This window comes from Scyliorhinus torazame, chromosome 28, assembly GCF_047496885.1.
Source record: "Scyliorhinus torazame isolate Kashiwa2021f chromosome 28, sScyTor2.1, whole genome shotgun sequence".
NCBI classification, from domain to species: domain Eukaryota; kingdom Metazoa; phylum Chordata; class Chondrichthyes; order Carcharhiniformes; family Scyliorhinidae; genus Scyliorhinus; species Scyliorhinus torazame.
The window spans coordinates 42,820,366-42,845,440 of record NC_092734.1 but is presented as its reverse complement, the minus strand read 5'-3'; the positions used below and the strand labels follow the sequence as shown (position 1 = coordinate 42,845,440).

Below are 25,075 nucleotides of genomic sequence, written 5' to 3'. Positions count from 1 at the left end.
TGTATCAGGCTCCCATTTGGAGTATTGTTAGCAGTTTTGGGCCCCGTATCTAAGGAAGGATGTGCTGACCTTGGAAAGGGGCAGAGGAGGTTCTCAAGAATGATACCTGGAATGAAAAGCTTGCCTTATGAGGAGCGCTTGATGACTCTGGGTCTGTACTCGTTGGAGATTAGAAGGATGAGGGGGATCTTATTGAAACTTACAGGATACTGCGAGACCTGGATAGAGTGGACGTGGAGAGGATGTTTCCACTGGTTGAATAAACTAGAAGCAGAGGACACAATCTCAGACTAAAGGGACGATCCTTTAAAACAGCGATGAGGAGGAATTTCTACAGCCAGAGGGTGGTGAATCTGTGGAACTCTTTGCCGCAGAAGGCTGTGGAGGCCAAATCACTGAGTGTCTTTAAGACAGAGATCGATAGGTTCTTGATCAATAAGGGGATCGGGGGTTATGGGGAGAAGGCAGGAGAATGGGGATGAGAAAATATCAGCCATGATTGAATGGCGGAGCAGACTCGATGGGCCAAGTGGCCTAATTCTACCCCTATGTCTGATAAAGTATGAGGGGCAATGTTACGGCTGGACAAACAGGTTTCACTGGAAGGAAGATCAGTTTGTGCAGCCTTCCAACAGTACAGATTTCGGGCTCCTCGGATTTTAAAAAAAAAAGCTCAAAAAATCCACCAAGCAGTCCAGTTATTGTACTTATTCAGCAAGTGGGGAGTATTCCATCACATGCCTGACTTATGCCTTGTAGATGGTGGACAGGCTTTGGTGGGGGGTCAGGAGATGAGTTACTCATGGCAGGATTCACAACCTCAGTAAAGATTATCTCGGAATCTTCCTCTAATGATGTAGATTATAGACAAGTCACCAATTGAGATTAATATTTTCTTAATTAACCACCAAACCGCTGAGCAGAGTTCTGACTTTGATGTGGAAAGTTGAAGCTACTTCCCGTGAACAGGATACAACATTAGAACAAAGAAGAAGAACAAAGAAAAATTACAGCACAGGAACAGGCCCTTCGGCCCTCCAAGCCTGCGCCGATCCAGATCCTCTATCTAAAACTGTCGCCTAAAAGAACAACATTGTAGCTTGTTGTTCATTCCCAGACTCCACTGGCTGGAGAGAAGCCGGGAACGGTCCCGGCGCTAATCTCCAGCTGGAACTTTGCTGTGACTCAGACAGAACGTCAATTCCAACATCTCAACTGCAGCTGTGACTTAGCATCAGCTTCCTGTTGGTGGAGCTAAACTCGCCACATACCCCAGCTAGCAGCTAACGCCTCGCTTCCACACTCCCCAGCTAGCAGCTAACGCCTCGCTTCCACACTCCCCAGCGATCAGACAGAAGGTGCAAACGCACAACAGGAGGGTTATATCCTTGTGATTTTTCTTGCAGGTTATTCAAGGCTAACAGACATGGATTGTCACTGGTTTTTAGAACATGCTGCTACCGAGGGCGGTTACTTCAAATCTTGGCTGCTGTGCAATCAGATGAAAGATATCCAGTGTCTGACACACAAGCATTATCTCCAAAAGGAGGAATTCTGCAAAGCTGTCGGTCAGACCGCAGTCTGGCATCTGGTCACACAGCAGACCCAGGACAGATGAGAATCAGGTCTATCGATGCACTAATGTCGCCCATTGCCCTGAAAACACAGGCTGCAAATTTCATCAGTTCCTGCAGTTACCTTTCTCTCATGGGAGCTTTTTATCACAGCCACTCGCTGCCGATCCAACGGTGCACCGACCAATTTCTCCTGATTTTTGGGCTTGCTCTTAAAGGGCAAGGCTCTCTGCAGCATCTTGGGGATGTAGAGGGGATTGAAGTGTTTCACTTCCCTGGCGATGGGCTGCAGGAAAATGCAGACAGTTAGAAATACCGCAAACACAGGTCAAACAACCAGCTCAGGTCCAGTAACAACTCCAATACTACAGAACACGTTGATAGGTTAACGGTAATTGACTATCAGGAATTTGGTGCCTGAGTTACTGATTCTAAGCCACGGACTTGAAATAAATCAAATCTAACTGAAATCCCACATCCATATCATTCCCATCAATCTCTTTGCATTCCCTCAAATGCCTTGACATGTTTTGCAAAATGTATTGCCCAGTAACAGGTTCAATACCCAAGCTGGGGCCTAGCCAGTGCTGTGTTACTGTTCAGAGCAGGGTGTAGCCAGTGCTGTGGTACTGTTCAGAGTGGGGCCTAGCCAGTGCTGTGTTGCTGTTCAGAGTGGGGCCTAGCCAGTGCTGTGTTGCTGTTCAGAGTGGGGCCTAGCCAGTGCTGTGTTACTGTTCAGAGAGGGGCCTAGCCAGTGCTGTGTTACTGTTCAGAGTGGGGCCTAGCCAGTGCTGTGTTACTGTTAAAAGTGGGGCCTAGCCAGTGCTGTGTTACTGTTCAGAGCGGGGTGTAGCCAGTGCTGTGTTACTGTTCAGAGTGGGGCCCAGCCAGTGCTGTGTTACTGTTCAGAGTGGGGCCCAGCCAGTGCTGTGTTAATGTCCAGAGTGGGGCCTAGCCAGTGCTGTGTTACTGGTCAGAGAGGGGCCTAGCCAGTGCTGTGTTACTGTTCAGAGTGGGGCCTAGCCAGTGCTGTGTTACTGTTAAAAGTGGGGCCTAGCCAGTGCTGTGTTACTGTTCAGAGCGGGGTGTAGCCAGTGCTGTGTTACTGTTCAGAGTGGGGCCCAGCCAGTGCTGTGTTACTGTTCAGAGTGGGGCCCAGCCAGTGCTGTGTTAATGTCCAGAGTGTGGCCTAGCCAGTGCTGTGTTACTGTTCAGAGAGGGGCCTAGCCAGTGCTGTGTTACTGTTCAGAGTGGGGCTCAGCCAGTGCTGTGTTACTGTTCAGAGTGGGGCCCAGCCAGTGCTGTGTTACTGCCCAGAGTGGGGCCTAGCCAGTGCTGTGTTACTGTTCAGAGTGGGCCTAGCCAGTGCTATGTTGCTGGTCAGAGAGGGGCCTAGCCAGCGCTGTGTTACTGTTCAGAGTGGGGCCTAGCCGGTGCTATGTTGCTGGTCAGAGAGGGGCCTAGCCAGCGCTGTGTTACTGTTCAGAGTGGGGCCTAGCCAGTGCTGTGTTACTGTTCAGAGTGGGCCTAGCCAGTGCTATGTTGCTGGTCAGAGAGGGGCCTAGCCAGCGCTGTGTTACTGTTCAGAGTGGGGCCTAGCCAGTGCTGTGTTACTGTTCAGAGTGGGCCTAGCCAGTGCTATGTTGCTGGTCAGAGAGGGGCCTAGCCAGTGCTGTGTTACTGTTCAGAGTGGGGCCTAGCCAGTGCTGTGTTACTGTTCAGAGTGGAGGCCTAGCCAGTGCTATGTTGCTGGTCAGAGAGGGGCCTAGCCAGCGCTGTGTTACTGTTCAGAGTGGGGCCTAGCCAGTGCTGTGTTACTGTTCAGAGTGGGCCTAGCCAGTGCTATGTTGCTGGTCAGAGAGGGGCCTAGCCAGTGCTGTGTTACTGTTCAGAGTGGGGCCTAGCCAGTGCTGTGTTACTGTTCAGAGTGGGGCTTAGCCAGTGCTGTGTTACTGTTCAGAGCGGGGTGTAGCCAGTGCTGTGTTACTGTTCAGAGCGGGGTGTAGCCAGTGCTGTGTTACTGTTCAGAGTGGGGCCTAGCCACTGCTGTGTTACTGTTCAGAGTGGGGCTTAGCCAGCGCTGTTTTACTGTTCAGTGTAGGGCCTAGCCAGTGCTGTGTTACTGGTCAGAGTGGGGTGTATCCAGTGCTGTGTTACTGTTCAGAGTGGGGCTTAGCCAGTGCTGTGTTACTGTTCAGTGTGGGGTGTATCCAGTGCTGTGTTACTGTTCAGAGTGGGGCCTAGCCAGTGCTGTGTTACTGTTCAGAGTGGGGCCCAGCCAGTGCTGTGTTACTGTCCAGAGTGGGGCCTAGCCAGTGCTATGTTACTGGTCAGAGAGGGGCCTAGCCAGTGCTGTGTTACTGTCCAGAGTGGGGCCTAGCCAGTGCTGTGTTACTGTTCAGAGTGGAGGCCGAGCCAGTGCTGTGTTACTGTTCAGAGTGGGGCCTAGCCAGTGCTGTGTTACTGTTCAGAGTGGGGCCTAGCCAGTGCTGTGTTACTCTTCAGAGTGGGGTGTAGCCAGTGCTATGTTACTGGTCAGAGAGGGGCCTAGCCAGTGCTGTGTTACTGTTCAGAGTGGGGCCTAGCCAGTGCTGTGCTACTGTCCAGAGAGGGGCCTAGCCAGTGCTGTGTTCCTGGTCAGAGTGTGGTGTAGCCAGTGCTGTGTTACTGTTCAGAGTGGAGCCTTGCCAGTGCTGTGTTACTGTTCAGAGTGGAGGCCTAGCCAGTGCTGTGTTGCTGTTCAGAGTGGGGCCTAGCCAGTGCTGTGTTACTGTTCAGAGAGGGGCCTAGCCAGTGCTGTGTTACTGGTCAGAGTGGGGCTTAGCCAGTGCTGTGTTACTGTTCAGAGTGGGGCTTAGCCAGTGCTGTGTTACTGTTCAGTGTGGGGTGCAGCCAGTGCTGTGTTGCTGTTCAGAATGGGGCCTTGCCAGTGCTGTGTTACTGGTCAGAGTGGGGCTTAGCCAGTGCTGTGTTACTGTTCAGAGTGGGGCTTAGCCAGTGCTGTGTTGCTGGTCAGAGAGGGGCCTAGCCAGTGCTGTGTTACTGTTCAGAGTGGGGCCTAGCCAGTGCTGTGTTACTGTTCAGTGTGGGGTGCAGCCAGTGCTGTGTTACTGTTCAGAGTGGGGCTTAGCCAGTGCTGTGTTACTGTTCAGTGTGGGGTGTAGCCACTGCTGTGTTACTGTTCAGAGTGGGGCCTAGCCAGCGCTGTTTTACTGTTCAGTGTGGGGCCTAGCCAGTGCTGTTACTGTTCAGAGTAGGGCCTGGCCAGTGCTGTGTTACTGTCCAGAGAGGGGCCTAGCCAGTGCTTTGTTACTGTTCAGAGTGGGGCGCAGCCAGTGCTGTGTTACTGTTCAGAGTGGGGTCTAGCCAGTGCTGTGTTACTGTTTTGAGTGGGGCCTAGCCAGCGCTGTGTTACTGTCCAGAGTGGGGCCTAGCCACTGCTGTGTTACTGTTCAGTGTGGGGCCCAGCCAGTGCTGTGTTACTGTTCAGTGTGGGGCCCAGCCAGTGCTGTGTTACTGTTTAGAGCGGAGCCTAGCCGTGCTGTGTTGCTGTTCAGAGTGGGGCGCAGCCAGTGCTGTGTTACTGTTCAGAGTGGGGCCGAGCCACTGCTGTGTTACTGTTCAGTGTGGGGCCCAGCCAGTGCTGTGTTACTGTTTAGAGCGGAGCCTAGCCGTGCTGTGTTGCTGTTCAGAGTGGGGCGCAGCCAGTGCTGTGTTACTGTTCAGAGTGGGGCGCAGCCAGTGCTGTGTTACTGTTCAGAGTGGGGCGCAGCCAGTGCTGTGTTACTGTTCAGAGTGGGGCCTAGCCACTGCTGTGTTACTGTTCAGAGTGTGGTGTAGCCAGTGCTGTGCTCCTGTTCAGAGTGGGGCCTAGCCAGTGCTGTGTTACTGTTCAGAGTGGGGCCTAGCCACTGCTGTGCTCCTGTTCAGAGTGGGGCCTAGCCAGTGCTGTGTTACTGTTCAGAGTGTGGTGTAGCCAGTGCTGTGCTCCTGTTCAGAGTGGGGCCTAGCCAGTGCTGTGTTACTGTTCGGAGTGGGGCCTAGCCAGTGCTGTGATACTGTCCAGAGAGGGGCCTAGCCAGTGCTGCATTACTGTTCAGAGTGGGGTGTATCCAGTGCTGTAATCCTGTTCAGAGTGGGGCCTAGCCACTGCTGTGTTACTCTTCAGAGTGGGGCTTAGCCAGTGCTGTGTTACTGTTCAGAGTGGGGCCCAGCCATTGCTGTGTTACTGGTTAGAGAGGGGCCTAGACAATGCTGTGTTACTGTTCAGCGTGGGGCCTAGCCAGTGCTGTGTTACTGGCCAGAGAGGGGCCTAGCCAGTGCTGTGCTACTGTCCAGAGAGGGGCCTAGCCAGTGCTGTGTTACTGTTCAGAGTGGGGTGTATCCAGTGCTGTGTTACTGTTCAGTGTGGGGTGTATCCAGTGCTGTGTTACTGTTTAGAGTGGGGCCTCGACAGTGCTGTTTTACATAAGAACATATGAACTAGGAGCAGGAGTAGGCCATTTGGCCCCTCGAGCCTGCTCCACCATTCAATGAGATCATGGCTTATCTTTTGTGGACTCAGCTCCACTTTCCGGCCCGAACACCATAACCCTTAATCCCTTTATTCTTCAAAAAACTATCTCTCTTTATCTTGAAAACATTTAATGAAGGAGCCTCTACTGGTTCACTGGGCAAGGAATTCCATAGATTCACAACCCTTTGGGTGAAGAGGTTCCTCCTAAACTCCTTTACTGGGAGCACCAACATACACGCCAGGGCTCTGACTGGTGCCAGAGGGGTAAACAGTGCTACTGGCTCCGACTGGTTCCAGGGAAACAGTGCCACGGAACCTGACTGGTCCCAGGGAAACAGTGCATCGGACCCCGACTGGTGCCAGTGAAACAGTGCATCGGACCCCAACTGGTGCCAGTGAAACAGTGCATCGGACCCCGACTGGTCCCAGGGAAAGTGCATCGGACCCCGACTGGTCCCAGGGAAACAGTGCATCGGATCCCAACTGGTGCCAGTGAAATAGTGCATCGGACCCCGACTGGTCCCAGGGAAACAGTGCTACTGGCTCTGACTGGTGCCAGGGAAACAGTACATCGGACCCAGATATGTGCCAGGGAAACAGTGCATCGGACCCCAAGTGGTGCCAGTGAAACAGTGCATCGGACCCCGACTCATCCCAGGGAAACAGTGCATCGGACCCCAACTGGTGCCAGTGAAACAGTGCATCGTACCCCGACTTGTCCCAGGGAAACAGTGCATCTCACCCCGACTGGTGCCAGTGAAACAGTGCATCGGACCCCGACTGGTCCCAGTGAAAGTGCATCTCACCCCGACTGGTCCCAGTGAAACAGTACATCGGACCCCAACTGGTGCCAGTGAAACAGTGCATCGGACCCAGACTGGTCCCAGGGAAACAGTGCTACTGGCTCTGACTGGTGCCAGTGAAACAGTGCATCGGACCCCGACTGGTCCCAGGGAAACAGTGCATCGGACCACGACTGGTGCCAGTGAAACAGTGCATCGGACCCCGACTGGTCCCAGTGAAAGTGCATCGGACCCCGACTGGTCCCAGGGAAACAGTGCATCGGACCCCAACTGGTGCCAGTGAAACAGTGCATCGGACCCCGACTGGTTCCAGGGAAACAGTGCATCGGACCCCGACTGGTGCCAGTGAAACAGTGCATCGGACCCCGACTGGTCCCAGGGAAACAGTGCTACTGGCTCTGACTGGTGCCAGTGAAACAGTGCATCGGACCCCGACTGGTCCGAGGGAAACAGTGCTACTGGCTCTGACTGGTGCCAGTGAAACAGTGCATCGGACCCCAACTGGTGCCAGTGAAACAGTGCATCGGACACCGACTGGTCCCAGTGAAAGTGCATCGGACACCGACTGGTCCCAGTGAAAGTGCATCGGACCCCGACTGGTCCCAGAGAAACAGTGCTACTGGCTCTGACTGGTGCCAGTGAAACAGTGCATCGGACCCCAACTGGTGCCAGTGAAACAGTGCATCGGACCCCGACTGGTGCCAGGGAAACAGTGCATCGGACCCCGACTGGTCCCAGTCAAACAGTGCATCGCACCCCGACTGGTGCCAGTGAAACAGTGCTACTGGCTCTGACTGGTGCCAGTGAAACAGTGCATCGGACCCCGACTGTTGCCAGTGAAACAGTGCATCGGACCCCGACTGGTGCCAGTGAAACAGTGCATCGGACCCCAACTGGTGCCAGTGAAACAGTGCATCGGACCCCAACTGGTGCCAGTGAAACAGTGCTACTGGCTCTGACTGGTGCCAGTGAAACAGTGCATCGGACACCGACTGGTCCCAGGGAAACAGTGCATCGGACCCCAACTGGTGCCAGTGAAACAGTGCATCGGACCCCAACTGGTGCCAGTGAAACAGTGCATCGGACCCCGACTGGTCCCAGGGAAACAGTGCATCGGACCCCGACTGGTCCCAGTGAAACAGTGCATCGGACCCAGACTGGTCCAGGGAAACAGTGCATCGGATCCGACTGATCCCAGGGAAACAGTGCATCGGACCCCGGCTGATCCCAGGGAAACAGTGCTACTGGCTCTGACTGGTGCCAGTGAAACAGTGCATCGGACCCCGACTGGTCCCAGGGAAACAGTGCATCGGACCCCGACTGGTCCCAGTGAAACAGTGCATCGGACCCCGACTGGTGCCAGAGAAACAGTGCATCGGACCCCGACTGGTCCCAGTGAAACAGTGCATCGGACCCCGACTGGTCCCAGAGAAACAGTGCATCGGACCCCGACTGATCCCAGGGAAACAGTGCATCGGACCCCGACAGGTCCCAGGGCAACAGTGCTACTGGCTCTGACTGGTGCCAGCGAAACAGTGCATCAAACCCCGACTGGTCCCAGGGAAACAGTGCTACTGGCTCTGACTGGTGCCAGTGAAACAGTGCATCGGACCCCAACTAGTGCCAGTGAAACAGTGCATCGGACCCCGACTGGTCCCAGTGAAACAGTGCATCGGACCCCGACTGGTCCCAGGGAAACAGTGCTACTGGCTCTGACTGGTGCCAGTGAAACAGTGCATCGGACCCCAACTAGTGCCAGTGAAACAGTGCATCGGACCCCGACTGGTGCCAGGGAAACAGTGCATCGGACCCCGACTGGTGCCAGTGAAACAGTGCTACTGGCTCTGACTGGTGCCAGTGAAACAGTGCATCGGACCCCGACTGGTGCCAGTGAAACAGTGCATCGGACCCCGACTGGTCCCAGTGAAACAGTGCATCGGACCCCGACTGGTCCCAGGGAAACAGTGCATCGGACCACGACTGGTGCCAGTGAAACAGTGCATCGGACCCCGACTGGTCCCAGGGAAACAGTGCATCGGACCCAGACTGGTGCCAGTGAAACAGTGCATCGGACCCCGACTGGTCCCAGGGAAACAGTGCATCGGACCTCGACTGGTCCCAGGGAAACAGTGCTACTGGCTCTGACTGGTGCCAGTGAAACAGTGCATCGGACCCCAACTGGTGCCAGTGAAACAGTGCATCGGACCCCGACTGGTCCCAGTGAAAGTGCATCGGACCCCGATTGGTCCCAGGGAAACAGTGCATCGGACCCCAACTGGTGCCAGTGAAACAGTGCATCGGACCCCGACTGGTCCCAGGGAAACAGTGCATCGGACCCCAACTGGTGCCAGTGAAACAGTGCATCGGACACGACTGGTCCCAGGGAAACAGTGCTACTGGCTCTGACTAGTGCCAGTGAAACAGTTCATCGGACCCGAACTGGTGCCAGTGAAACAGTGCATCGGACCCCGACTGGTCCCAGTGAAAGTGCATCGGACCCCGACTGTTCCCAGGGAAACAGTGCATCGGACCCCAACTGGTGTCAGTGAAACAGTGCATCCGTCCCCGACTGGTCCCAGTGAAACAGTGCATCGGACCCCGACTGGTCCCAGGGAAACAGTGCATCGGACCCCAACTGGTCCCAGAGAAACAGTGCACCGGACCCCGACTGGTCCCAGGGAAACAGTGCTACTGGCTCTAACTGGTGCCAGTGAAACAGTGCATCGGACCCCGACTGGTCCCAGTGAAAGTGCATCGGACCCCGACTGGTCCCACGGAAACAGTGCATCCGACCCCAACTGGTGCCAGTGAAACAGTGCATCGGACCCCGACTGGTTCCAGGGAAACAGTGCATCGGACCCCGACTGGTCCCAGGGAAACAGTGCATCGGACCCCAACTGGTGCCAGTGAAACAGTGCGTCGGACCCCAACTGGTGCCAGTGAAACAGTGCATCGGACCCCGACTGGTTCCAGAGAAATAGTGCATCGGACCCCGACTGGTCCCAGGGAAACAGTGCATCGGACCCCGACTGGTGCCAGTGAAACAGTGCATCGGACCCCGACTGGTGCCAGTGAAACAGTGCATCGGACCCCAACTGGTGCCAGTGAAACAGTGCATCGGACCCCAACTGGTGCCAGTGAAACAGTACATCGGACCCAACTGGTGCCAGTGAAACAGTGCATCGGACCCCGACTGGTCCCAGGGAAACAGTGCTACTGGCTCTGATTGGTGCCAGTGAAACAGTGCATCGGACCCCGACTGGTCCCAGTGAAACAGTGCATCGGACCCAGACTGGTCCAGGGAAACAGTGCATCGGACCCCGACTGGTCCCAGGGAAACAGTGCATCGGACCCCGACTGGTGCCAGTGAAACAGTGCATCGGACCCCGACTGGTCCCAGAGAAACAGTGCATCGGACCCCGACTGGTCCCAGTGAAACAGTGCATCGGACCCCGACTGGTCCCAGAGAAACAGTGCATCGGACCCCGACGGATCCCAGGGAAACAGTGCATCGCACCCCGACTGGTCCCAGGGAAACAGTGCTACTGGCTCTGACTGGTGCCAGCGAAACAGTGCATCAAACCCCGACTGGTCCCAGGGAAACAGTGCTACTGGCTCTGACTGGTGCCAGTGAAACAGTGCATCGGACCCAACTAGTGCCAGTGAAACAGTGCATCGGACCCCGACTGGTGCCAGGGAAACAGTGCATCGGACCCCGACTGGTCCCAGTCAAACAGTGCATCGGACCCCGACTGGTGCCAGTGAAACAGTGCTACTGGCTCTGACTGGTGCCAGTGAAACAGTGCATCGGACCCCGACTGGTCCCAGTGAAACAGTGCATTGGACCCCGACTGGTCCCAGAGAAACAGTGCATCGGACCCCGACTGATCCCAGGGAAACAGTGCATCGGACCCCGACTGGTCCCAGGGAAACAGTGCTACTGGCTCTGACTGGTGCCAGCGAAACAGTGCATCAAACCCCGACTGGTCCCAGGGAAACAGTGCTACTGGCTCTGACTGGTGCCAGTGAAACAGTGCATCGGACCCCAACTAGTGCCAGTGAAACAGTGCATCGGACCCCGACTGGTGCCAGGGAAACAGTGCATCGGACCCCGACTGGTGCCAGTGAAACAGTGCTACTGGCTCTGACTGGTGCCAGTGAAACAGTGCACCGGACCCCGACTGGTCCCAGTGAAACAGTGCATCGGACCCCGACTGGTCCCAGGGAAACAGTGCATCGGACCCCGACTGGTCCCAGGGAAACGGTGCATCGGATCCCGACTGGTCCCAGGGAAACAGTGCTACTGGCTCTGACTGGTGCCAGTGAAACAGTGCATCGGACCCCAACTAGTGCTAGTGAAACAGTGCATCGGACCCCGACTGGTCCCAGTCAAACAGTGCACCGGACCCCGACTGGTCCCAGGGAAACAGTGCATCGGACCCCGACTGGTCCCAGGTAAACAGTGCATCGGACCCCGACTGCTCCCAGGGAAACAGTGCATCGGACCCCGACTGGTCCCAGGGAAACAGTGCTACTGGCTCTGACTGGTGCCAGTGAAACAGCGCATCGGACCCCAACTGGTGCCAGTGAAACAGTGCATCGGACCCCAACTGTTGCCAGTGAAACAGTGCATCGGACCCCGACTGGTGCCAGTGAAACAGTGCATCGGACCCCGACTGGTCCCAGGGAAACAGTGCATCGGACCCCAACTGGTGCCAGTGAAACAGTGCATCGGACCCGACTGGTCCAAGGGAAACAGTGCTACTGGCTCTGACTGGTGCCAGTGAAACAGTGCATCGGACCCCGACTGGTCCCAGGGAAACAGTGCTACTGGCTCTGACTGGTGCCAGTGATACAGTGCATCGGACCCCGACTGGTCCCAGTGAAACAGTGCATCGGACCCCGACTGGTCCCAGGGAAACAGTGCATCGGGCCCCAACTGGTCCCAGTGAAACAGTGCATCGGACCGCGACTGGTCCCAGGGAAACACTGCATCGGACCCCAACTAGTGCCAGTGAAACAGTGCATCGGACCCCGACTGTTGCCAGTGAAACAGTGCATCGGACCCCGACTGGTCCCAGAGAAACAGTGCATCGGACCCCGACTGGTCCCAGGGAAACAGTGCTACTGGCTCTGACTGGTGCCAGTGAAACAGTTGATCGGACCCGAACTGGTGCCAGTGAAACAGTGCATCGGACCCCGACTGGTCCCAGTGAAAGTGCATCGGACCCCGACTGTTCCCAGGGAAACAGTGCATCGGACCCTGACTGGTCCCAGTGAAACAGTGCATCGGACCCTGACTGGTCCCAGTGAAACAGTGCATCGGAGAGGGAAACAGTGCATCGGACCCCAACTGGTCCCAGTGAAACAGTGCATCGGATCCCGACTGTTCCCAGGGAAACAGTGCATCGGACCCCTACTGGTGCCAGTGAAACAGTGCATCGGACCCCAACTGGTGCCGGTGAAACAGTGCATCGGACCCCGACTGTTGCCAGTGAAACAGTGCATCGGACCCCGACTGGTCCCGGAGAAACAGTGCACCGGACCCCGACTGGTCCCAGGGAAACAGTGCTACTGGCTCTGACTGGTGCCAGTGAAACAGTGCATCGGACCCCAACTGGTGCCAGTGAAACAGTGCATCGGACCCCGACTGGTCCCAGTGAAAGTGCATCGGACCCCGACTGGTCCCACGGAAACAGTGCATCGGAGCCCAACTGGTGCCAGTAAAACAGTGCATCGTACCCCGACTGGTTCCAGGGAAACAGTGCATCAGACCCCAACTGGTGCCAGTGAAACAGTGCATCGGACCCCAACTGGTGCCAGTGAAACAGTGCATCGGACCCCGACTGGTCCCAGTGAAACAGTGCATCGGACCCCGACTGGTCCCAGGGAAACAGTGCATCGGACCCCGACTGGTGCCAGTGAAACAGTGCAACGGACCCCGACTGGTGCCAGTGAAACAGTGCATCGGACCCCAACTGGTGCCAGTGAAACAGTGCATCGGACCCCAACTGGTGCCAGTGAAACAGTGCATCGGACCCAACTGGTGCCAGTGAAACAGTGCATCGGACCCCGACTGGTCCCAGTGAAACAGTGCACCGGACCCCGACTGGTCCCAGTGAAACAGTGCATCGGACCCCGACTGGTCCCAGGGAAACAGTGCATCGGACCACGACTGGTGCCAGTGAAACAGTGCATCGGACCCCGACTGGTCCCAGGGAAACAGTGCATCGGACCCCGACTGGTCCCAGGGAAACGGTGCATCGGATCCCGACTGGTCCCAGGGAAACAGTGCTACTGGCTCTGACTGGTGCCAGTGAAACAGTGCATCGGACCCCAACTAGTGCTAGTGAAACAGTGCATCGGACCCCGACTGGTCCCAGTCAAACAGTGCACCGGACCCCGACTGGTCCCAGGGAAACAGTGCATCGGACCCCGACTGGTCCCAGGTAAACAGTGCATCGGACCCCGACTGCTCCCAGGGAAACAGTGCATCGGACCCCGACTGGTCCCAGGGAAACAGTGCTACTGGCTCTGACTGGTGCCAGTGAAACAGCGCATCGGACCCCAACTGGTGCCAGTGAAACAGTGCATCGGACCCCAACTGTTGCCAGTGAAACAGTGCATCGGACCCCGACTGGTGCCAGTGAAACAGTGCATCGGACCCCGACTGGTCCCAGGGAAACAGTGCATCGGACCCCAACTGGTGCCAGTGAAACAGTGCATCGGACCCGACTGGTCCAAGGGAAACAGTGCTACTGGCTCTGACTGGTGCCAGTGAAACAGTGCATCGGACCCCGACTGGTCCCAGGGAAACAGTGCTACTGGCTCTGACTGGTGCCAGTGATACAGTGCATCGGACCCCGACTGGTCCCAGTGAAACAGTGCATCGGACCCCGACTGGTCCCAGGGAAACAGTGCATCGGGCCCCAACTGGTCCCAGTGAAACAGTGCATCGGACCGCGACTGGTCCCAGGGAAACACTGCATCGGACCCCAACTAGTGCCAGTGAAACAGTGCATCGGACCCCGACTGTTGCCAGTGAAACAGTGCATCGGACCCCGACTGGTCCCAGAGAAACAGTGCATCGGACCCCGACTGGTCCCAGGGAAACAGTGCTACTGGCTCTGACTGGTGCCAGTGAAACAGTTGATCGGACCCGAACTGGTGCCAGTGAAACAGTGCATCGGACCCCGACTGGTCCCAGTGAAAGTGCATCGGACCCCGACTGTTCCCAGGGAAACAGTGCATCGGACCCTGACTGGTCCCAGTGAAACAGTGCATCGGACCCTGACTGGTCCCAGTGAAACAGTGCATCGGAGAGGGAAACAGTGCATCGGACCCCAACTGGTCCCAGTGAAACAGTGCATCGGATCCCGACTGTTCCCAGGGAAACAGTGCATCGGACCCCTACTGGTGCCAGTGAAACAGTGCATCGGACCCCGACTGTTGCCAGTGAAACAGTGCATCGGACCCCGACTGGTCCCGGAGAAACAGTGCACCGGACCCCGACTGGTCCCAGGGAAACAGTGCTACTGGCTCTGACTGGTGCCAGTGAAACAGTGCATCGGACCCCAACTGGTGCCAGTGAAACAGTGCATCGGACCCCGACTGGTCCCAGTGAAAGTGCATCGGACCCCGACTGGTCCCACGGAAACAGTGCATCGGAGCCCAACTGGTGCCAGTAAAACAGTGCATCGTACCCCGACTGGTTCCAGGGAAACAGTGCATCAGACCCCAACTGGTGCCAGTGAAACAGTGCATCGGACCCCAACTGGTGCCAGTAAAACAGTGCATCGTACCCCGACTGGTTCCAGGGAAACAGTGCATCAGACCCCAACTGGTGCCAGTGAAACAGTGCATCGGACCCCAACTGGTGCCAGTGAAACAGTGCATCGGACCCCGACTGGTCCCAGTGAAACAGTGCATCGGACCCCGACTGGTCCCAGGGAAACAGTGCATCGGACCCCGACTGGTGCCAGTGAAACAGTGCAACGGACCCCGACTGGTGCCAGTGAAACAGTGCATCGGACCCCAACTGGTGCCAGTGAAACAGTGCATCGGACCCCAACTGGTGCCAGTGAAACAGTGCATCGGACCCAACTGGTGCCAGTGAAACAGTGCATCGGACCCCGACTGGTCCCAGTGAAACAGTGCACCGGACCCCGACTGGTCCCAGTGAAACAGTGCATCGGACCCCGACTGGTCCCAGGGAAACAGTGCATCGGACCACGACTGGTGCCAGTGAAACAGTGCATCGGACCCCGACTGGTCCCAGGGAAACAGTGCATCGGACCCCGACTGGTCCCAGGGAAACGGTGCATCGGATCCCGACTGGTCCCAGGGAAACAGTGCTACTGGCTCTGACTGGTGCCAGTGAAACAGTGCATCGGACCCCAACTAGTGCTAGTGAAACAGTGCATCGGACCCCGACTGGTCCCAGTCAAACAGTGCACCGGACCCCGACTGGTCCCAGGGAAACAGTGCATCGGACCCCGACTGGTCCCAGGTAAACAGTGCATCGGACCCCGACTGCTCCCAGGGAAACAGTGCATCGGACCCCGACTGGTCCCAGGGAAACAGTGCTACTGGCTCTGACTGGTGCCAGTGAAACAGCGCATCGGACCCCAACTGGTGCCAGTGAAACAGTGCATCGGACCCCAACTGTTGCCAGTGAAACAGTGCATCGGACCCCGACTGGTGCCAGTGAAACAGTGCATCGGACCCCGACTGGTCCCAGGGAAACAGTGCATCGGACCCCAACTGGTGCCAGTGAAACAGTGCATCGGACCCGACTGGTCCAAGGGAAACAGTGCTACTGGCTCTGACTGGTGCCAGTGAAACAGTGCATCGGACCCCGACTGGTCCCAGGGAAACAGTGCTACTGGCTCTGACTGGTGCCAGTGATACAGTGCATCGGACCCCGACTGGTCCCAGTGAAACAGTGCATCGGACCCCGACTGGTCCCAGGGAAACAGTGCATCGGGCCCCAACTGGTCCCAGTGAAACAGTGCATCGGACCGCGACTGGTCCCAGGGAAACACTGCATCGGACCCCAACTAGTGCCAGTGAAACAGTGCATCGGACCCCGACTGTTGCCAGTGAAACAGTGCATCGGACCCCGACTGGTCCCAGAGAAACAGTGCATCGGACCCCGACTGGTCCCAGGGAAACAGTGCTACTGGCTCTGACTGGTGCCAGTGAAACAGTTGATCGGACCCGAACTGGTGCCAGTGAAACAGTGCATCGGACCCCGACTGGTCCCAGTGAAAGTGCATCGGACCCCGACTGTTCCCAGGGAAACAGTGCATCGGACCCTGACTGGTCCCAGTGAAACAGTGCATCGGACCCTGACTGGTCCCAGTGAAACAGTGCATCGGAGAGGGAAACAGTGCATCGGACCCCAACTGGTCCCAGTGAAACAGTGCATCGGATCCCGACTGTTCCCAGGGAAACAGTGCATCGGACCCCTACTGGTGCCAGTGAAACAGTGCATCGGACCCCGACTGTTGCCAGTGAAACAGTGCATCGGACCCCGACTGGTCCCGGAGAAACAGTGCACCGGACCCCGACTGGTCCCAGGGAAACAGTGCTACTGGCTCTGACTGGTGCCAGTGAAACAGTGCATCGGACCCCAACTGGTGCCAGTGAAACAGTGCATCGGACCCCGACTGGTCCCAGTGAAAGTGCATCGGACCCCGACTGGTCCCACGGAAACAGTGCATCGGAGCCCAACTGGTGCCAGTAAAACAGTGCATCGTACCCCGACTGGTTCCAGGGAAACAGTGCATCAGACCCCAACTGGTGCCAGTGAAACAGTGCATCGGACCCCAACTGGTGCCAGTGAAACAGTGCATCGGACCCCGACTGGTCCCAGTGAAACAGTGCATCGGACCCCGACTGGTCCCAGGGAAACAGTGCATCGGACCCCGACTGGTGCCAGTGAAACAGTGCAACGGACCCCGACTGGTGCCAGTGAAACAGTGCATCGGACCCCAACTGGTGCCAGTGAAACAGTGCATCGGACCCCAACTGGTGCCAGTGAAACAGTGCATCGGACCCAACTGGTGCCAGTGAAACAGTGCATCGGACCCCGACTGGTCCCAGGGAAACAGTGCATCGGACCCCGACTGGTGCCAGTGAAACAGTGCATCGGACCCCGACTGATCCCAGGGAAACAGTGCATCGGACCCCGACTGGTCCCAGTGAAACAGTGCATCGGACCCCGACTGGTCCCAGGGAAACAGTGCTACTGGCTCTGACTGGTGCCAGTGAAACAGTGCATCGGACCCCGACTGGTCCCAGAGAAACAGTGCATCGGACCCCGACTGGTCCCAGTGAAACAGTGCATCGGACCCCGACTGGTCCCAGAGAAACAGTGCATCGGACCCCGACTGATCCCAGGGAAACAGTGCATCGCACCCCGACTGGTCCCAGGGAAACAGTGCTACTGGCTCTGACTGGTGCCAGTGAAACAGTGCATCGGACCCCAACTAGTGCCAGTGAAACAGTGCATCGGACCCCGACTGGTGTCAGGGAAACAGTGCATCGGACCCCGACTGGTCCCAGTCAAACAGTGCATCGGACCCCGACTGGTGCCAGTGAAACAGTGCTACCGGCTCTGACTGGTGCCAGTGAAACAGTGCATCGGACCCCGACTGGTCCCAGTGAAACAGTGCATCGGACCCCGACTGGTCCCAGAGAAACAGTGCATCGGACCCCGACTGATCCCAGGGAAACAGTGCATCGGACCCCGACTGGTCCCAGGGAAACAGTGCTACTGGCTCTGACTGGTGCCAGTGAAACAGTGCATCGGACCCCAACTAGTGCCAGTGAAACAGTGCATCGGACCCCGACTGGTGCCAGGGAAACAGTGCATCGGACCCCGACTGGTCCCAGTCAAACAGTGCATCGGACCCCGACTGGTGCCAGTGAAACAGTGCTACTGGCTCTGACTGGTGCCAGTGAAACAGTGCACCGGACCCCGACTGGTCCCAGTGAAACAGTGCATCGGACCCCGACTGGTCCCAGGGAAACAGTGCATCGGACCACGACTGGTGCCAGTGAAACAGTGCATCGGACCCCGACTGGTCCCAGGGAAACAGTGCATCGGACCCCGACTGGTCCCAGGGAAACAGTGCTACTGGCTCTGACTGGTGCCAGTGAAACAGTGCATCGGACCCCAACTAGTGCTAGTGAAACAGTGCATCGGACCCCGACTGATGCCAGGGAAACAGTGCATCGGACCCCGACTGGTCCCAGTCAAACAGTGCATCGGACCCCGACTGGTCCCAGGGAAACAGTGCATCGGACCCCGACTGGTCCCAGGGAAACAGTGCATCGGACCCCAACTGGTCCCAGGGAAACAGTGCATCGGACCCCGACTGGTCCCAGGGAAACAGTGCATCGGACCCCGACTGGTCCCAGGGAAACAGTGCATCGGACCCCGACTGGTCCCAGGGAAACAGTGCTACTGGCTCTGACTGGTGCCAGTGAAACAGTGCATCGGACCCCAACTGGTGCCAGTGAAACAGTGCATCGGACCCCAACTGTTGCCAGTGAAACAGTGCATCGGACCCCGACTGGTGCCAGTGAAACAGTGCATCGGACCCCGACTGGTCCCAGGGAAACAGTGCTACTGGCTCTGACTGGTGCCAGTGATACAGTGCATCGGACCCCGACTGGTCCCAGTGAAACAGTGCATCGGACCCCGACTGGTCCCAGGGAAACAGTGCATCGGGCCCCAACTGGTCCCAGTGAAACAGTGCATCGGACCGCGACTAGTCCCAGGGAAACACTGCATCGGACCCAAACTAGTGCCAGTGAAACAGTTGATCGGACCCGAACTGGTGCCAGTGAAACAGTGCATCGGACCCCGACTGGTCCCAGTGAAAGTGCATCGGACCCCGACTGTTCCCAGGGAAACAGTGCATCGGACCCCAACTGGTGTCAGTGAAACAGTGCATCGGACCCCGACTGGTCCCAGGGAAACAGTGCATCGGACCCTGACTGGTCCCAGTGAAACAGTGCATCGGACCCTGACTGGTCCCAGTGAAACAGTGCATCGGACCCTGACTGGTCCCAGTGAAACAGTGCATCGGAGAGGGAAGCAGTGCATCGGACCCCAACTGGTCCCAGTGAAACAGTGCATCGGATCCCGACTGGTCCCAGGGAAACAGTGCATCGGACCCCTACTGGTGCCAGTGAAACAGTGCATCGGACCCCAACTGGTGCCAGTGAAACAGTGCATCGGACCCCGACTGTTGCCAGTGAAACAGTGCATCGGACCCCGACTGGTCCCAGAGAAACAGTGCACCGGACCCCGACTGGTCCCAGGGAAACAGTGCTACTGGCTCTGACTGGTGCCAGTGAAACAGTGCATCGGACCCCAACTGGTGCCAGTGAAACAGTGCATCGGACCCCGACTGGTCCCAGTGAAAGTGCATCGGACCCCGACTGGTCCCACGGAAACAGTGCATCGGACCCCAACTGGTGTCAGTGAAACAGTGCATCGGACCCCGACTGGTTCCAGGGAAACAGTGCATCGGACCCCAACTGGTGCCAGTGAAACAGTGCATCGGACCCCAACTGGTGCCAGTGAAACAGTGCATCGGACCCAACTGGTGCCAGTGAAACAGTGCATCGGGCCCCGACTGGTCCCAGGGAAACAGTGCATCGGACCCCAACTGGTGCCAGTGAAACAGTGCATCGGACCCCGACTTGTCCCAGGGAAACAGTGCTACTGGCTCTGACTGGTGCCAGTGAAACAGTGCATCGGACCCCAACTGGTGCCAGGGAAACAGTGCATCGGACCCCGACTGGTGCCAGTGAAACAATGCATCGGACCCCGACTGGTCCCAGGGAAATAGTGCATCGGACCCCGACTGATCCCAGGGAAACAGTGCATCGGACCCCGACTGGTCCCAGGGAAACAGTGCATCGGACCCCGACTGGTCCCAGGGAAACAGTGCATCGGACCCCGACTGGTCCCAGGGAAACAGTGCTACTGGCTCTGACTGGTGCCAGTGAAACAGTGCATCGGACCCCGACTGGTCCCAGAGAAACAGTGCATCGGACCCCGACTGGTTCCAGGGAAACAGTGCATCGGACCCCGACTGGTACCAGGGAAACAGTGCATCGGTCCCCGACTGGTACCAGGGTGTCAGAAGTGCTGATGTCTTTCCCCATGCCAAGTTCAACACTTGGTGTTGCTCCAGTCCTAACGTGCTTTCCTGAGGAACCTGTGTCTCTTTACGCTGCTCGTCCTACGTCAGTAATTCCAAGCTCTGAACCTGTGTGTCACGGTTTGCTGCCGTCATTCGGAAGGTATTAATCTGCCATTACCTTGTACAAGGAGTCCTTGGTTGGTTTAGTCTTAATGCCCAAGTCATGTTTGAGCTGGCCAACGGTTCTCATTCCAGTCCAGGTCCCTCTCTCACTGCTTGGTTGGAGCAGCGATGTAACTGGGTTGTACAGCTTCGGCACGGAAACGGGAAACCACGTTCTCATGAAAACAATATCTGAGAATCAACAAAAAGAGCAGATTAGCTTCACACTGGTTAACACATCGCAACATGACTTCAGCTGAATAAAATCTGTCCCAGACCAATTGAAGCAGTCTTGTGTCATTTATTAAGTTCAAACTTTGCGTTACGATACGGTAGGACCCAGGTTCACAGTGATTCCCCAGAGACACAATTCCAACAACAGAGGGTAAAGTCTGGCACCTGTCTAATGTCATCATTCGTAAAGCTGTGGTCGCAACAAACCAATTTCTACACTCGGCAAAATCCCAGAGTTTGTGGTGAGGTGAGGTGGCACGGATGAAGCAAGGTTTCAGCATTGGTGCTCGAGGTCGGGTTGAAGCTCGTCGTTTAGGAGGTGTGGGGTGGGGCTGGGGTTTGGGGGTGTGGGAGTACCCCTCCCAGAGCAGAGAGACCTTGATGCCGAACTTGTGCCTGAAACAGGATGTGTTCCGACTGCTCCCGACCTTAACAGCCACAAACTTGTGGGGAACATACAAAAATTCATTATTAAATACAACCCTATTATTTAACAAACATTCCGTGAGCTCAGCGTCAACGTCAAGACATAGAACATGGAACAGTACAGCACAGAACAGGCCCTTCGGCCCTCGGTGTTGTGCTGAGCATTGTCCGAAACCAAGATCAAGCTATCCCACTCCCTGTCATTCTGGTGTGCTCCAAGTGCCTATCCAATAACCGCTTGAAAGTTCTTAAAGTGTCCGACTGCACTATCACAGCAGGCAGTCCATTCCACACCCTAACCACTCTCTGAGTAAAGAACCTACCTCGGACATCCCTCCTATATCTCCCACCCTGAACCTTATAGATATGCCCCCTTGTAACAGCTACATCCACCCGATAAAATAGTCTCTGAACGTCCACTATAGAGTGGACGTTCATTATCTTATAAACCTCTATTAAGTCGCCTCTCATCCTCCTCCGCTCCAAAGAGAAAAGCCCTAGCTCCCTCAACCTTTCCTCATAAGACCTATCCTGCAAACCAGGCAGCATCCTGGTAAATCTCCTTTGCACCCTTTCCAATGCTTCCACATCCTTCCTACAATGAGGTGACCAGAACTGCACACAATACTCCAAATGTGGTCTCACCAGGGTCATGTATAGTTGCAGCATAACCCCGCGGCTCTTAAACTCAAGCCCCCTGTTAATAAACGCTAACACACTATCAGCCTTCTTCACGGCTCTATCCACTGGAGTGGCAACCTTCAGAGATCTGTGGACATGAACCCCAAGATCTCTCTGTTCCTCCACATTCCTCAGAACCCTGCCGTTGACCCTGTAATCTGCATTCAAATTTTTTCTACCAAAATGAATCACCTCGCACTTATCAGGGTTAAACTCCATCTGCTATTTTTCGGCCCAGCTCTGCATCCTATCAATGTCTCTTTGCAGCCTACAACAGCCCTCCACCTCATCCACTACTCCACCAATCTTGGTGCCATCAGCAAATTTACTGACCCACCCTTCAGCCCCCTCCTCCAAGTCATTGATAACAATCACAAATAGCAAAGGACCCAGCACTGATCCCTGTGGTACATCGCTGGTAACTGGTCTCCAGTCTGAACATTTTCCATCCACCACCACCCTCTGTCTTCTATGTGATAGCCAGTTACTTATCCAATTGGCAAAATTTCCCTCTATCCCTGTAGAAGCCAGGTATTTCAAATACAACTAGTATAGGTAAAAGATAGCTGGTTAAGCATAAAAATTAAGCCCCAGTTTTAAATACCCATTTATACAGCATAATTCACTTTTACTGAGGTCCGTTGTTCTGGCAAATGCATATTTTCAAAGTCAGTGTGACATTAAAACACAAGCTGTACCGGTAATCAGATCAAGGACGAAGCAGGCACCATAGCAACATGAAGGCACCATTGTTCACAATGCAGATAACAGCTAAGTCAGCAGAAGACCAGTTTATTGCTGGTAAAGATTAACCAGAATATCACATTCCATAACATGCAGACATGAAACAATTAAAAGCTAATGTTGCACATTGAAGATGGACGGCTTGCCATCAAATCAAATGTGTTTGAGTCTAACCCAAACCAATTTGGATTATATTGGGGTGTGATTAGATGACTTAAGACAGATATGAAACAGTATAACTGAAACGTGTCCGCCCGCCAGTTTAGTCTTTTGTGTTGTTGTGTTGCAGTAATACCTCAGGGAAAAGAAAAACTATTTACCAGTCACCAGCCAATCACTTCCCTGCAGGCTGTGACATCACGGTTCAACTTCTTTCTACTTCTACCTGCCCTCGAGTCTCCCTCTTGATCTTTACTCGGCTGGGATCCTCACAGTGATTGTCTTTTTTTTGATGTGGAGGTGCCGGCGTTGGACTGGGGTGAGCACAGTAAGAAGTCTTACAACACCAGGTTAAAGTCCAACAGGTTTGTTTCAAACACGAGCTTTCGGAGCGCTGCTCCTTCCTCAGGTGAATGAAGAGGTCTGTTCCAGAAACATATTTATAGACAAATTCAAAGATGCCAAACAATGCTTAGAATGCGAGCATTTGCAGTTAATTAAGTGTTTACATATCCAGAGATGGGGTAACCCCAGGTTAAAGAGGTGTGAATTGTCTCAAGCCAGGACAGTTGGTAGGATTTCGCAGGCCAGATGGTGAGGGGTGAATGTAATGCGACATGAATCCCAGGTCCCGGTTGAGGCCGCACTCATGTGTGCGGGACTTGGCTATAAGTTTCTGCTCGGCGATTCTGCGTTGTCGCGCGTCCTGAAGGCCACCTTGGAGAACGCTTAACTGGAGATCAGAGGCTGAATGCCCTTGACTGCTGAAGTGTTCCCCGACTGGAAGGGAACATTCCTGCCTGGTGATTGTTGCAGCGTCTGCATGGTCTCGCCAATGTACCACGCTTCGGGACATCCTTTCCTGCAGCGTATGAGGTAGGCAACGTTGGCCGAGTCGCACGAGTATGTACCGCGTACCTGGTGGGTGGTATTCTCACGTGTTTATTTTTTAGTTAGAGGAGGAAGTAGTGAGGGAATGACTGAAGAAGTGTTTCGGGTTTAACTGTCACTTGACAACAGCTCCTCCACAAACCACCTTCAAGATACGGTGACTGCAATGCACTGATGCAAATTTTCCACACAACAGCCAATCAGCATCTCCACTCTACTGCCCTCTGCTGGACCTGAAGAAAATATATATATCTTCATCAGCAGGACTACTTAATAAATCATAGAATTTACAGTGCAGAAGGAGGCCATTCGGCCATCGAGTCTGCAACGGCCCTTGGAAAGAGCACCCTACCTAAGCCCACATCTCCACTCTATCCCCATAACCCAGTAAGCCCAACTAATCGTTTTTGGGCACTAAGGGCAATTTAGCACGGTCAATCTCCTATCCTGTACATCTTTGGACTGTGGGAGGAAACCGGAGCACCCGGAGGAAACCCACGCAGACACGGGGAGAACGTGCAGACTCCGCACAGACAGCGATCCAAGCCTGGAATCGAACCTGGGACCCTGGAGCTGTGAAGCAACAGTGATAACCACTGTGCGACCGTGCTGCCTGGTAAATTCAGTGTTTAAAATGCTTTTCAAAATGGACAATTGCTGAGCTGGCTCCAGACGGTCACATGCTGTCTTTTTTGAGCTATTTCAAAGTTAACAAAGGCTAACACCTCAAACGTCTGGAATATAACACTCCTTGCATAGCTTAAAAACTCAAGTCAAGCTAACGCGATGGCCCAACAAAAGATTAGTCTACTCTAGCCAAATTCAAACAAAGACAACCCATTGCAGATCCTAATCTCCAATAATGATGCTAATTGCCTGAGCATTAACAATGGTTTCAACAGACTTCCGGTTGCGGCGATGACCAGCTAAGCCGCACGTTTCGGCACCTCCCGTTTCAACGGACTTTTGGGCTCTTATCGGGAGCCCCAACGGAAATTTTTTACGGCCAAACCCAGTGTGAGGCGACAAAGGAAGGAGTCCCCCCGGGTGTGGATGGAAAGAAGCGATAGTAGTGGCCAGATTGCGGAGGATCCTCTGGAGCAACGGCAGAGAAGAGAAGAGAGAAGCAAGATGGCGGCTGAGGGAGCCCAGATGGTATGGGGCCCGGAACAGCAGGAGTTCCTCCGACGATGTGTGGAGGAGGTCAAGAAGGAGGTGCTGGCGCCGATGTTGCTGGCGATTGAGGGATTGAAGGAGACGCAAAAGACCCAGGCGATGGAGCTCCGTGGAGTGAAGGCAAAGGCAGCCGAGAACGAAGACGAGATACAGGGCTTGGTGGTGAAGACAGAGACGCACGAGGCACTACATAAGAGGTGCATAGAAAGGCTGGAAGCCCTGGAAAATAGCTCGAGGAGGAAGAATCTAAGGATTTTGGGGCAGCACGGTAGCATGGTGGTTAGCACAATTGCTTCACAGCTCCAGGATCCCAGGTTCGATTCCCGGCTTGGGTCACTGTCTGTGTGGAGTCTGCACGTTCTCCCCGTGTGTGCGTGGGTTTCCTCCGGGGGCTCCGGTTTCCTCCCACAGTCCAAAGATGTGCAGGTTAGGTGGATTGGCCATGCTAAATTGCCCTTAGTGTCCAAAATTGCCCTTAGTGTTGGGTGGGGTTGCTGGGTTATGGGGATGGGGTGGAGGTGTGGACTTGGGTAGGGTGCTCTT

General features: G+C 55.4%; 1 protein-coding gene across 3 annotated transcripts in view; it reads right to left on the bottom strand.

Moving 5' to 3' along the window:
• LOC140403425 (ribosome biogenesis protein BMS1 homolog) overlaps positions 1–25,075 on the bottom strand; it is a 246,155-nt gene that overhangs the window by 11,436 nt on the left and 209,644 nt on the right. For all 3 annotated transcript variants that reach the window (XM_072491337.1, XM_072491339.1, XM_072491338.1), the window contains 2 exons: positions 20,238–20,413; positions 1,699–1,860 (listed from right to left, as the gene is read on the bottom strand). In XM_072491337.1, the coding sequence (XP_072347438.1) occupies positions 1,699–1,860; positions 20,238–20,413 (338 nt within the window). The remainder of the gene's footprint in view (positions 1–1,698; positions 1,861–20,237; positions 20,414–25,075) is intronic.